This window comes from Pollachius pollachius (assembly GCF_949987615.1).
Source record: "Pollachius pollachius genome assembly, chromosome: 9".
Taxonomy (NCBI): Eukaryota; Metazoa; Chordata; class Actinopteri; order Gadiformes; family Gadidae; genus Pollachius; species Pollachius pollachius.
In genome coordinates this window covers 16509334-16521885 of record NC_136942.1, presented here as the reverse complement: position 1 = coordinate 16521885, position 12552 = coordinate 16509334, and the positions used below count along the sequence as shown (strand labels likewise).

The window sequence follows — 12552 nt, the reverse complement described above, 5'->3', positions numbered from 1 at the left end:
AAGCCCAATTCGCATTGACTCACTTATTGTGCGTTCCTCCTGTTCCTCCACCCAGGTGCCCAGTCTGTCTGGAACAGTTCCCCTCCGTGGAGGATGTCTACTGCCACCTGGACAGCCACCGCCAGCCGGACTCGTCCAATCACAGCGCGGCCAGCCCGGACCCGGCGCTGGGCAGCGTGGCGTCCATGAGCTCGGCCACGCCCGACTCCAGCGCCAGCCTGGAGAGGGGCTCCACGCCCGACTCCATCTTGAAGACCGGCCGGGCCGCGGAGCGAGGCCGCCGGCGGGGCGCGGAGAGCGGGGAAGACTTGGTGCTGAACCTGGGTCATCTCGCCGGAGGTACTGCAGCACGATGGATCTCGCCTAACCATGCTTAAGTTCGCCAGTCAGGTTGAAAATGAGATGGTTATTAGAAGATGAATCCTATTTGTCAACTGACTCATTGAATACCTCTGGCCAACATAATTGATGGGTTGGTCATAAGCCATTCCACCCTGTAACCAACCACTACCGTCAAATCTGTGGCATGGCAAACATACTCTATGTAATTGCTGTGCCGTTGGTGGGCACTCGCCTTACAAATCAAGGAAAGTCACATCACCGGGCACCAATTCAACCAATCAGAATCATTCCTCATTAAATCTACTTTAGCCACAGTGATTGTGCGGAAGTATCTGCTGTTCGTACACCGTGCCGCATGGAGCTAATCCTTCCATGAGAAGTAGCGTCTTGGTGAACCTCCCCGTCTTGTGTCTCTCTCCCCCCCCCCCACCTCCTCAGGTGGGAACTGGTCCAAGGTCACCTACTCCTGCCCCTACTGCTCCAAGAGGGACTTCCACAGCCTGGCGGTGCTGGAGATCCACCTGAAGACCATCCACGCCGACAAGCCCCAGCAGAGCCACACGTGCCAGCTGTGTCTGGACACGCTGCCCACCCTCTACAACCTCAACGAGCACGTGCGCAAGGCTCACCGGGGCCATGGGGGCGCCGGCGGTCCGGTGGCCACAGCGGCCGCGGCCTTCCCCCTGCTGCAGTTCACCAACGTGTCGGCGTTCCACTGCAACTACTGCCCCGACATGTTCGGAGACATCAACTCGCTGCAGGAGCACATCCGCGTGTCCCACTGCCTCCCCGGGGGGGTCATGGCCGGCTCCACCACGCTAGGTGGGTTCGGTAGGCATAAGCACCCTTTTCTATTTATCACATTCATGGCGGGGGCCTTCTTCGTCTGGCGGCCGCCTTGGGGTTAAACACTAGCTGGGTTGGAGGGGGAACCGAATGCGGAATGCGTGGTTGGAATAAGATACGAGCTATACGATTGGTTGGCTGTGACTAAGGCTTATGGTCGGCCTTTCTCTTTCACCAGAAACTATAGCTTTTTAATTGCAATCCCATTCGGTTTAAATGTATTTGGGATATGTCTATTTAACCTCTGTAATAGCAAGTCTGTCACTTGTAGCTGGGATTGAAACATTGGAGTTTTGGATTTTAGATTTTGCCGTTTTAGAAATAGTTAGTTATTTAGTAAGATGAATATTTTCCTCTGTTGTTGCCATATTGTGTCATGTTGAAATTCCTCCGCTAATTGAGTTGTGACGATCTCGCAAAAGAATTACTGCGCTCTGATTGGATTATCATTGCCTCATCCTGTCCCAGAGGGGAACCACGCCTTCTTCTGCAACCAGTGCTCCATGGGCTTCCTGACGGAGTCGTCGCTGACGGAACACATCCAGCAGACCCACTGCAACTCTGCCCTGGGGGGAGGGGCTGCGTCCGGCGGGGGCGTGACCAAACTGGAGTCCCCGGTGCTTCAGTCTGCATCTCAGTCCTTCATGGAGGTCGGGGGATCACACTCCACACTTGACTACTTACTTCTTACAAAATGTTTAGAGATTTGTTATCGCAGATACTGTGGCTTAAAGCTGTTTACCCCCCCAAGGCATGTAAACATAATGCATGCTCTTTACACTAATGATTTATCTATTTGGATCGATTTGATGAATAATGTTTTTGTTCGGATGTATGCTTAACAGCGGCTCTAATGGTCTCTGTGCAGGTCTACTCCTGCCCGTACTGCACCAACTCCCCCATCTTCGGCTCCCTGCTCAAGCTCACCAAGCACATCAAGGAGAACCACAAGAACATCCCCCTGGCCAACAACAAGCGGCAGGCCAAGATGGCCGACCTGAGCCCCGCCTCCTCCGACGTGGAGATCTCCTCGCCCAAGCGCCACCGGTTCGGCGGCGGCGACTCGGCCGGCTCCAACGGCGACTACCCCTGCAACCAGTGCGACCAGCGCTTCCCCAGCTTCGAGGGCTTCCAGGCCCACCTCAAGTCCCACCTGGAGCAGCTGCTGCGGCGGCAGTCCTGCCCGCAGTGCAACAAGGAGGACTTTGAGTCTCAGGAGGCCCTGCTGCAGCACCTGACGGTGCACTACACCACCACCTCCACGCAGTACGTGTGCGAGAGCTGCGACAAGCAGTTCACCTCGGTGGACGACCTGCAGAAGCATCTGCTGGACATGCACACCTTCGTGCTGTACCACTGCACCCTGTGCCAGGAGGTGTTCGACTCCAAGGTGTCAATACAGGTAAAAGCGTCGCCTCGTTTGGTGTGTTATCACGCTAATGTGTCCTTTGCATTAAGAACAGAAGAATTGCAGGTTCTTTTTTAGCGTCATTTAGCTGAAATCAACTCGCTCTCTCCCCCAGGTGCACCTGGCGGTGAAACACAGCAACGAGAAGAAGATGTTCCGGTGCACGGCGTGCGCATGGGACTTCCGGAAGGAGTCGGACTTGCAGCTCCACGTCAAGCACAGCCACCTGGGCCAGAGCAACGTTCTCCCAGGGGGCATCAGCGCAGGTACAGCCGCTGACACACGCATGGAAGGGAGGAGTGAGGATGGAGAGAGTAAGGGTGGACGGAGCGATGGTTTGATTGATGCATTGATGCACCAGTGGATGTAAACAGGAACATCTGAAAACCATACCCCCATAACTGTAGAGAAAGGAGTAAGGCGTATTAAGTATTAACCTTTTTAAACGTCTACCCTGCCTCCTAATGGACTCCCGACCCCCCCTCTCCACAGGACTAAAGCCTCGCAAGTGCATCTTCTGCGGGGAGACGTTCGGTACTGAGGTGGAGCTCCAGTGCCACATCACCACGCACAGCAAGAAGTTCAACTGCCGCTTCTGCGGCAAGGCCTTCCAGGCCATCACCCTGCTGGAGCGCCACCTGCGGGAGAAGCACTGCATGACGGACGGCGGGAACGTCATCACCTGCAACAGCAGCGGCGCCGGCAGCCAGAACGGCACGCCCAACGGCGTGGCGCAGCCCTCCAGCAAGCGCGGCGGGGGCGGGCCCACCGGGAACGGGGGCGGGGCCGAGAGGACCTCAGTGGCGGCGGCGGAGCAGGCGGACCTCCAGAACATGATGCTGAAGAACGCGGCGGCGGCGGCGGCGGCCGCGGCCGCAGGGGGGGGAGGGGACGCGGCCAACAGCCACGAGGCCAGCGGCGGGGAGGAGGAGCTGGACAACGCCGAGCCCATGTACGCCTGCGACATCTGCGGCGCGGCGTACACCATGGAGTCCCTGCTACAGAACCACCGCCTGCGGGACCACAACATCCGCCCTGGGGAGGACGACGCGGGTAAAGGGCCCCCCTGCCTCACTGCCTCCCTCCAGCGTATAGGTTCTAAGGGTTCACATGAGTGTGTTGTGTTATTGCAGTGCAAAATAATTGCAAAAATTGCATGCATTCCCCGCTCAATGTGAACTTACAATGAATTCATTCATCAAAGGTTTACAATCTTATTATATTGACTTAAGACTGTGTTACTGATGTAAGCCCACATTGGTGAATCCATCGCATTAATGGTTTATGATAATGCATTTCCTACTGTCCACATTGTCGAATCGCTTGGTCCATGGCAAACAGGGTGGGAGTCTGAACTTTGGCTCTCTGTTTGCCAGGCACTCGCAAGAAGAAGGCCGACTTCATCAAGGGGAACCACAAGTGCAACGTCTGCTCCCGCACCTTCTTCTCCGAGAGCGGCCTGCGGGAGCACGCCCAGACGCACCGCGGTCCCGCCAAACACTACATGTGCCCCATCTGTGGAGAACGATTCCCCTCCCTGCTGACGCTCACCGAACACAAGGTCCGTCCCTTCAACGACGCTCTTTGCTTGTCTTCTTGTGTGTGTGTGGTATTGTTTCACAAGGATGGTTTATTTTTAGGAAGAACATTTCGTGCCTAAGACTCGATTGTTTCTATTTGTTCGCATGTGTCCCTCTTGTCTGAGCATTAGACGTGTGTCTTGCTCTTTAGATCACCAGGCGCCATTTGGGCATCCTGAAACTAATGACAGACTCACACTAACCGTAGAGCCATAGTTCTCTTCAGAGAGTCTATTTTCTTTTAAATGACAACAATAATATACACCCGAACACACACACATAGGAAAAAACATACATACAGTAAAAACACAAGAACTCCATTTCCAGAAATACTGACCTGACCTGATTCACGGTCGTTTTCATGTCACAAACACAGTGTCGGTGATCCGCTGTTGTCCGCCGTCCCCCAGGTTACCCACAGCAAGAGCCTGGACACGGGGACGTGTCGCATCTGCAAGATGCCCCTGCAGAGCGAGGAGGAGTTCATCGAGCACTGCCAGATGCACCCCGACCTGCGCAACTCGCTGACGGGCTTCCGCTGCGTGGTCTGCATGCAGACCGTCACCTCCACGCTGGAGCTCAAGATCCACGGCACCTTCCACATGCAGAAGCTGTCGGCCGGCGCCACGCTGGGGGGAGGAGGAGGAGGAGGAGGAGGAGGAGGAGGAGGAACCGGAACAGGAGGAGGAGGAGGAGGAGGAGGAGGAGGAGTTGGCGCTGGCAGCGGCTCCACCTCTTCGTCGCCCAACGGGGCTCTGATGCAGCAACACAAGTCCTACAAGTGTGCCCTGTGTCTGAAGGAGTTCAAGAACAAGGGCGAGCTGGTGAAGCTGGACGTCAACGGCCTGCCCTACGGCCTGTGTGCCAGCTGCATGAGCAGGTAGGAGGGGCTGTCTGTCTGTGGTGACCAATGACGCCTGAGGGATGTCACCCATAGCTCATTTGATTGCTGTCAAGTCATCTGAAATTCCCATATGCAATGCATTTTTTCTAAAGTTACCGGTCTTCAGTATTAAGTACTTTATAACTTACAACATCACGGGGGCGGGGGGGCGGCATTATTCGATCCAACCAGGAGCACAAACGGCCAGAGCCCCACCCAGGGAGGGGCTGTTACGCCAGGGGATGCCCAGTTGGAGAAGCCTATGTCCGGGCTCAGGTGCCCAGAGTGTGGGGTGAAGTTCGAGAGCTTGGAGGACCTGGAGAGCCACGTGCAGACGGACCATCCCGAGGTCAGCCCAGATAGCCTGGGGAAGAAAGCAGAGGCATCGCCTGCACCCAAGGTGAGGGCAGCTGGCTTTATGTGGAGCACCAGTACCTTTCTGATATGGATCCCTGCCTTAAACATCTCAGGTTTCTTCAAAGGCTATCCATCGGTGTAGTTGTTAAAATATGATGTTTAGTTTGGTTTTGGGCGGGTTGAGGTGTGTGGGTGTGTTCAGGCTGTTGGCTTCAGTTGATATTGACAGTCTCTCAGACTCTTTGGGACCGGCTGTGTGTCTTTGTACATGCATGCTTTTCTTGTTTGTGGTTGTTTTTATGAACTGTGTCTGTTTGTCTGGGCCGTGTGCGAGAGATTATGTATTCTGTGAGCATGTGAGTGATTCTGTGTGTGCGTGTGTGTGAAAGGGAGAGGGAGATTATGCTGTGTGTGTGTGTGTGTGTGTGTGTGAGAGTGTGTGTGTGCAATACATGTGTGTATTTGTGGTTGACGGCTCCTAGAGACCTTCCTTCTTACCTGTATCTTTGTTTCTGTTTAGTTGAGAAGCATGAAGCAGACAAATATGTGTGTGTCTATACGCGTGTGTACTGAGGCGTGAGGGCATGTCTGTGTGTGTGTGTGTGTGTGTGTGTGTGTGTGTGTGTGTACTGAGGCGTGTGTGTGTGTGTGTGTGTGTGTGTGTGTGCATGCGTTGAGGTGCTCAGTGCAGAAGGCTGAGGGGAGCGGTGAGATGGTGAAAGAGGGGCCTTGGTGTATTTAGTGTGTTTGTGCATGACTGATCACTGTGTGCTGTGAATGGGTAAGCAGACGCTCCCGTCTTCCACGCTCCCCTTTTCCTTTTCCTCCAGGATCGTCTCCCTCCAACACACACACACACACACACACACACACACACACACACACACACACACACACACACACACACACACTCCCCGCTATTGTCTTCCTACATTGTCTCATCTCTTCTCCTCCCTTCTTTTCTCTTAGCCCAAGCACAATTCTCTTGTTTCTATCAGTTTATCTCTTCTGCTAGTTATGTGTTCCATGTAGGGAGAACGGCATCATCATTATGAATCATTATTGATTTGATGAAACTTGGGGCTGTATGTGTTGTGGATGGAACTGTTCCAAGTCCAGCTCTAAATCCAATCCTTATTTCTTATGTTATCACCTCTTTACCACTAGCAATATGCATTTGAAACAAATGGTGTCACAAGTTTTATCATTGTTGTCTAAAATGGATGTTTTTCTTTCTGTGTGTGTGTTTGTGTTTCACAGAAAAAGACCTACCAATGTATTAAATGCCAAATGACGTTTGAGACGGAGAGAGAGATCCAGATCCATGTGGCCAATCACATGATCGGTGAGTCACACATTGCCGCATTGTTCTGGATGTTCTCTTTCTTCTGCTTGTTTTGTTCACAGAGGTTTGCTATAATAGTCACAGACACACACACTCACACAAACTCACACACCCACACACTCACATGTATGAGTATACATACGAGTATGTTTGCGTCCGTGTATTGGCCTTGCTAGCTTTGAAATCTCTTCCTTGTAACTTGTCAAATGGAGGCCAACACAACACTTATCAGTGTTGTGTTTCACTGTCTGTATACTATATTTCCTTTTTCATAAACATTCTAATATAATTATAATCTACACATGCAGTGAGGACTTCATGCCTGGTCAGTGCTCACTGTACATAATAATTTGGGCCATGAATTTCAACTGGTTATGCATTTGACCAATCCATATTTTCTACTTTCATTGGTTTTATAGTTGAGTGTTCTCATCAACCACATCATTAGACAAATACGGTTTGTGTGTGGATATTAAACAAAGTGCAGTCTAGTTGAAATGATTCACTTTATTCTGTTTCTACATCAACACTTAGTCGTGTAGCCCACAAGGGATGCGGCACACAACAGTGTGCCTGTGTGCGTGGTGAATGCACCTGTGGTGATGTGTGTTCAACTAAAAAGTTCTTCTGTAGTTATGGAGACTGTTCTTTTATGAGCCTCCCTGGTGGCTGTTTTTCTTTTTTAATATTCTGCTTGCTCACTTAATTTGCTGCCGTAGCAACCCTGTCGTCATGGAGATTAACGAGGCAGACCTGTGAGTCGTTCCAGGAAACAAATGCTCAACACCAGGGCCACATGCCCGGCCCGCCGAGACCCTCCCCAAACTTGACAGGCGATCCCAGAGTCACTGGTGCACTTTAGGCTACTATTGTTTTTGTGTGTGTTGGTGTATGCTTGTGTATGTGTGAGTCTGAGTGTGGGTTCACGTTTGCGCGATGACATAGCTTTGAGTCACGGGTAATGTCTTGAGACACAGCAAAAGAGACGAAACAGAAGTACAGCTGGAGTAACTTTGCAATCCCTTTGGTGCGACACACACACACACACACACACACACACACACACACACACACACACACACACACACACACACAACCTGCACACACACACCCGCACACCTGCACATGCGTTCACACAAGGGCGCACGTGTGGACATATTTGCAAAGTTGTGCTCTGGTGTCTCTGCCCCACTACTCTCCTGCAGTCCCTCCTTCCATCCCATCCACTTTCCAACCTCTACTCTGGCTATTATGGTGTATGATTATCTGATAACCACACGCTGGCTTACCCCGACTCCCCACCTCCTCCCCTCCCTCATGTCGTCTTCTGTTGCATGACCCCTCCTCCTCCTCCTCCTCCTCCTCCTCCTCCTCCTCCTCCTCCTCTTTAAAACCAACTCCTACTCTGTACCACTGCCCCTCCTTTTTTCCAATTCCATTTTTTTCCCTTTCAAGTTCCATAACCCTCCGACATGCACATTGGAGCAAGCAGACAAACCCACACGCCCACAAACTCTGCCTTTCACACGCACTCGCACACTCACACACACCACATCATAGAGGCAGTTTTGGGTTAATTAACGTGCTACTTGTGTGGAAAAGCTGGCGCCGATTAATTATGAAATTGAGGCAGATTATTTTAAGCACTTGCCCATTTTGCCCAATGTGCACGGTACCCCACTCTCCAATCAGCGAGGAGGAGAATAAGACACTGTTAAGATGAGAGAACGCAGAGTGAGTTAATCTTTATAGGGCTTGAGAGGAGTAATTATGAGAACATTCAGAGATAACAAACGACATTTACTTCTGGATTCTTTACCCTCTACCCACATTCCATTCTCCACACACGTCTGTTAGGCCTCCTACCCCCCACCCCACCTCTCTCTGTCTCTGTTTATCTATGTCTCTGTGTCTGTGTGTGTGTGTGTGTGTGTGTGTGTGTGTGTGTGTGTGTGTGTGTGTGTGTGTGAGATCTTTCTCTTCCTCCTTTTGCTTCTATTGTCATCTGTTATCTACACTGCTATGCGGTTTCCCCTCTCCCCATTCAGATCCCCCCTCTTCACCATGGCCGAGGAAGCAACGTTAATTGGTCTCTTCAAGGCATACAGGAATTCACACGTCACACATTCATCACACACAAAACATTCAATGTGTTTGCCTAACTTCCGATGCCGTCACGTTGAACCCCCATCGAACCCTCGCACTCTCTATGCTGCAGAATGTCTGTCAGAACTCTGTGTTGCAATAACAAAGACATATGGACTCTTGTTTAATGGAAAGTGCCCACATTTATCCCACATTTAATCCGTGGCGGACTATGCTTGATGGATTGTTAAACTAGGAGAAAATGGCTTTTGACACATGATGCCAATTGTTCTCATCGGCGTACGCTTCAACTCACCACATGAGTCATTGACAAAACCATCCCTTTAATCGCCCAGTGTACTTTTAACTTGTCTAAACACTGACCAATCACAAAGCCACCCCCAGCCCCCCACGTCGGGCCAGGGCTTTGAGCTGCTCAACTCATGCCGAGGGTCCGGTGCCTACTGGCTAATCAAATCCACTAATGTGATTGTCACAAAGCACCATGGGTAATGGCGCCTGCACCCCACGGCCCTGCTAATTATCCTGTCAGAGAGGAGAGAGGCAGAGGGGTGGGGGGGGAGACGGAGAGGGCTGGAGAGAGGGGCAGTGGGGGGTCTGAAATGGGAAATTGCTTGACATGATAAAAAGGGTTGTATTTATTTTTCCAACGACCGATTTTGGTTCAACTTCACCCTCAGCATTTGCAAAAATTGCTTATTTTTGTTTGTTTTATCGAAATACCTGAAACCAATTCAACCTATCAATTGACCTGTCATTAAACTGTCTGTAAACACACAACAAACATGCACACCTACAGCCAGTGCTCTGAAACCAAAAAAAGAGAGGGATAGTGTAATGTATTTTTGCCTTAGGAATAACCTTGCCCTTGGACAAAAGTCCGTTAGGGAAATCACTCCGATTTTAGTGCTCATGTTTGTATCACGTTTCATGAGAAGCACAATATTAGCAGAAAAAGTAGCTGGTAGTAGTTATTGGAATACATAATTATCAATGTTTTATGCATCTACCCACACATGATCACATGCTCACATTCATCCTAATATTGTGTTGCTTGTACTTACAGATTAGGATCGAGACAGGCACTCTTAGCACCGCTTGTTTGTATTCACGCAAGTGTGCTACATTCAGCGTTGTGTGCGAGTGTGCGTGTGTCTACAAGAGAAAAGGTGTTTGCATGCATTCACACACAGGTACCTAGAAGGCGATAGGCAGCAGGCAGCCTATCCCACCTGCTGTGTGTGTGTGTCTGCAGGTATGCGCGTGGGTGTGAGTGTGTTTGCGTGCGTGATCACAGTGCTCTGTGCTACTGGAGCTCTTCTTCACCCTGATACCGCGGATCTCATAGTGAGACAGCACCAAGTGGGAGGAGAGTTGGATGATCAGCAATGATAAGAGCAGAGAGTAATAATTGTTTTGATCATTTATACATTCATATGACGCTGCTGTGTGTGTGTGAACCAACAAAAAGAACCCCCCGATTGTATTAAGTGATGGTGTGCATTTTATAAACAGTTCCAATCCCCAAACTTATGGATCACCCCATTCCTTTTATGTGGAGCCGTGAAACACACACACACATACACACATACAAATACACGCAAACACTTACATACACTTACACACACACACACACCCCCTACCTATACGTTTAAGAGCACTCCTCCACGGGCTGCAGCTGCACAGCACAAAAACAATTCAGCTTGATAGAAAAACGCTGTGCTGGGGTCCTAAGAGACAAGTCTCTCTCTCTCTCTCTCGCTCTCGCTCTCGCTGTCTCTGTCTCTCGCTCTCGCTGTCTCTGTCTCTGTCTCTCTCTCTCTCTGTCTCTCTCTCTCTGTGTCTCTCTCTCTCTCTCTCTCTCTCTCTCTCTCTCTCTCTCTCTCTCTCTCTCTCTCTCTCTCTCTCACACAAATAGAAAATAACAGAATAACAGACGCAGGTAAATATAGTTTTACAGTAGTGACTGCACATTCCAAATGGATGAGTTCAGTTATCAGGGGTTTCTGCTCCAACTCGGTGTGTGTGTGTGTGTGGGTTTGTGTGTGAAAAGAAAACGCGTTGGATTTTGGTGGGAGGATTCACATGGGGCTAAACAGTGGAGCGCACAAACACATGCGCATTAATATTACACACATTTTTCAACTATAAACATACATGACATTGTGGCTAATGGTGGTGCATGCAGCCCCTAATGCTCTACTAATCACCTTGGTCTAGATTTCACAGCTTGAGCCTCTTCCGAATCACACACACACAAACACAAGCGCACACGCACACAGAGTCAGACACAGCATGCGATCTCCCACCACCATTGGCCTTAAAAGGGACAGGGCTTCAATTAGCATACCGAATTGAACCCTACTTTCATCTGCACCCGACTATTCTCACCATTTAAGTTACTCCCCGTGTCCATCGCTCCTCTCCTCTCCTACTTGCCCCTTTCTCTATCCCTACCCCTGTGCTGATCTCCCTCGGTCGCCCAACATCATCCATTGAATACTGGGTTCTGACCTGTTTCAGCTTTTTCCCCCAACATGTTTCCCTTCATTATCACCCTCACATTTATATTCTCTCGCTCTCCCCCTGTCTGTATGAATCCACCAACCTGCAATTTCCTCAGCCTGTATACAGCTGTCTCTTACCACCATATCATCCCCCCCCATTTGACTGGTGCTGCCTGCTGCCCGCGATGCGACCTCACCGACAGAAAATAAATACCCCTCCACTAATGCCCATCCCTCCCACTCGCCCCCCTCGCCCCGTTCAGGCGTTGGCTCTCTCCTTACTAACCCTGCCTTCTCTCCTCCCTCCACCCCTCCTCCACCCACTGTTGGATGGCCACGTAGAAGAGCCCGCCGGACGGCAAGGTTTGTCCCCTCTCTGTCTCCTTAGTCTGCGCCGTGAGCTTGTGGCGGCATGCTGCTGCCTGCCCATCACCATCTCATTTATTCTGGTTCCCAACACGACCCCCCCCCCCCCCTGTTCTTAGACGGATGAGGCCTTCTGTGTTTGGACTCTGAAGCACGGGCGACAGTTTGTTAGCGCTTTGCGCTCTGCGTTGAATCATTCTTAAAAATGATCCGGCCAATGCCTGCTACAAGTTAAACCAATACTTGAAAATGTCGAGGCTATTTCCTGTTAGAGCATCATTCGTGCATTCATTTCGATCGTCAGTGTAGACAGCTGTAGACGGCTCAAACCGAATCAGAGCAAGAGAGCTACAGTGCTTGGACGGAATGAGGATCAGAGTTGTGCGCCCACCGAGGCCACCCCCGGCCTCCAGGCTTCCCTCAATCCCCTTCCCCTTGCTCCACCGCAACTCTGCATTCACCTGAACCTAACCCTGCTGCTTTTTGCATGCGTCATATTCCCTACAGACCCCCACATTCACGCACATGAACACGGACAAACACACACACGGACACATACGGACACACACACACACACACGGACACTCACGGACACACACACACACACACACACACACGGACACATACGGACACACACACACACACACACACACGGACACTCACGGACACACACACACACGGACACTCACGGACACACACACGGACACTCATGGACACACAGAAACACACACACACACACACCCACACACACACGGACACACACACGGACACAGGCAATTGCACACAGTTGCACTTGCCTCAGGGGTACAAAG

At 50.9% G+C, this 12552-nt stretch overlaps 1 protein-coding gene across 1 annotated transcript in view; it reads left to right on the top strand.

Annotated features, from left to right (window-relative positions):
* Positions 1 to 10215, top strand: part of znf423 (zinc finger protein 423) — a gene marked incomplete at its 3' end in the record, with an annotated part of 60863 nt that extends 50648 nt beyond the window's left edge. The window contains exons 9-20 of the mRNA XM_079742841.1: positions 56 to 339; positions 781 to 1164; positions 1657 to 1838; positions 2057 to 2590; positions 2712 to 2862; positions 3089 to 3649; positions 3973 to 4157; positions 4587 to 5056; positions 5252 to 5459; positions 6677 to 6765; positions 8810 to 8861; positions 10165 to 10215. Coding sequence (XP_079598967.1) covers positions 56 to 339; positions 781 to 1164; positions 1657 to 1838; positions 2057 to 2590; positions 2712 to 2862; positions 3089 to 3649; positions 3973 to 4157; positions 4587 to 5056; positions 5252 to 5459; positions 6677 to 6765; positions 8810 to 8861; positions 10165 to 10215 — 3151 coding nt within the window. The remainder of the gene's footprint in view (positions 1 to 55; positions 340 to 780; positions 1165 to 1656; positions 1839 to 2056; positions 2591 to 2711; positions 2863 to 3088; positions 3650 to 3972; positions 4158 to 4586; positions 5057 to 5251; positions 5460 to 6676; positions 6766 to 8809; positions 8862 to 10164) is intronic.
* Between the last annotated feature and the right edge of the window lie 2337 nt (positions 10216 to 12552).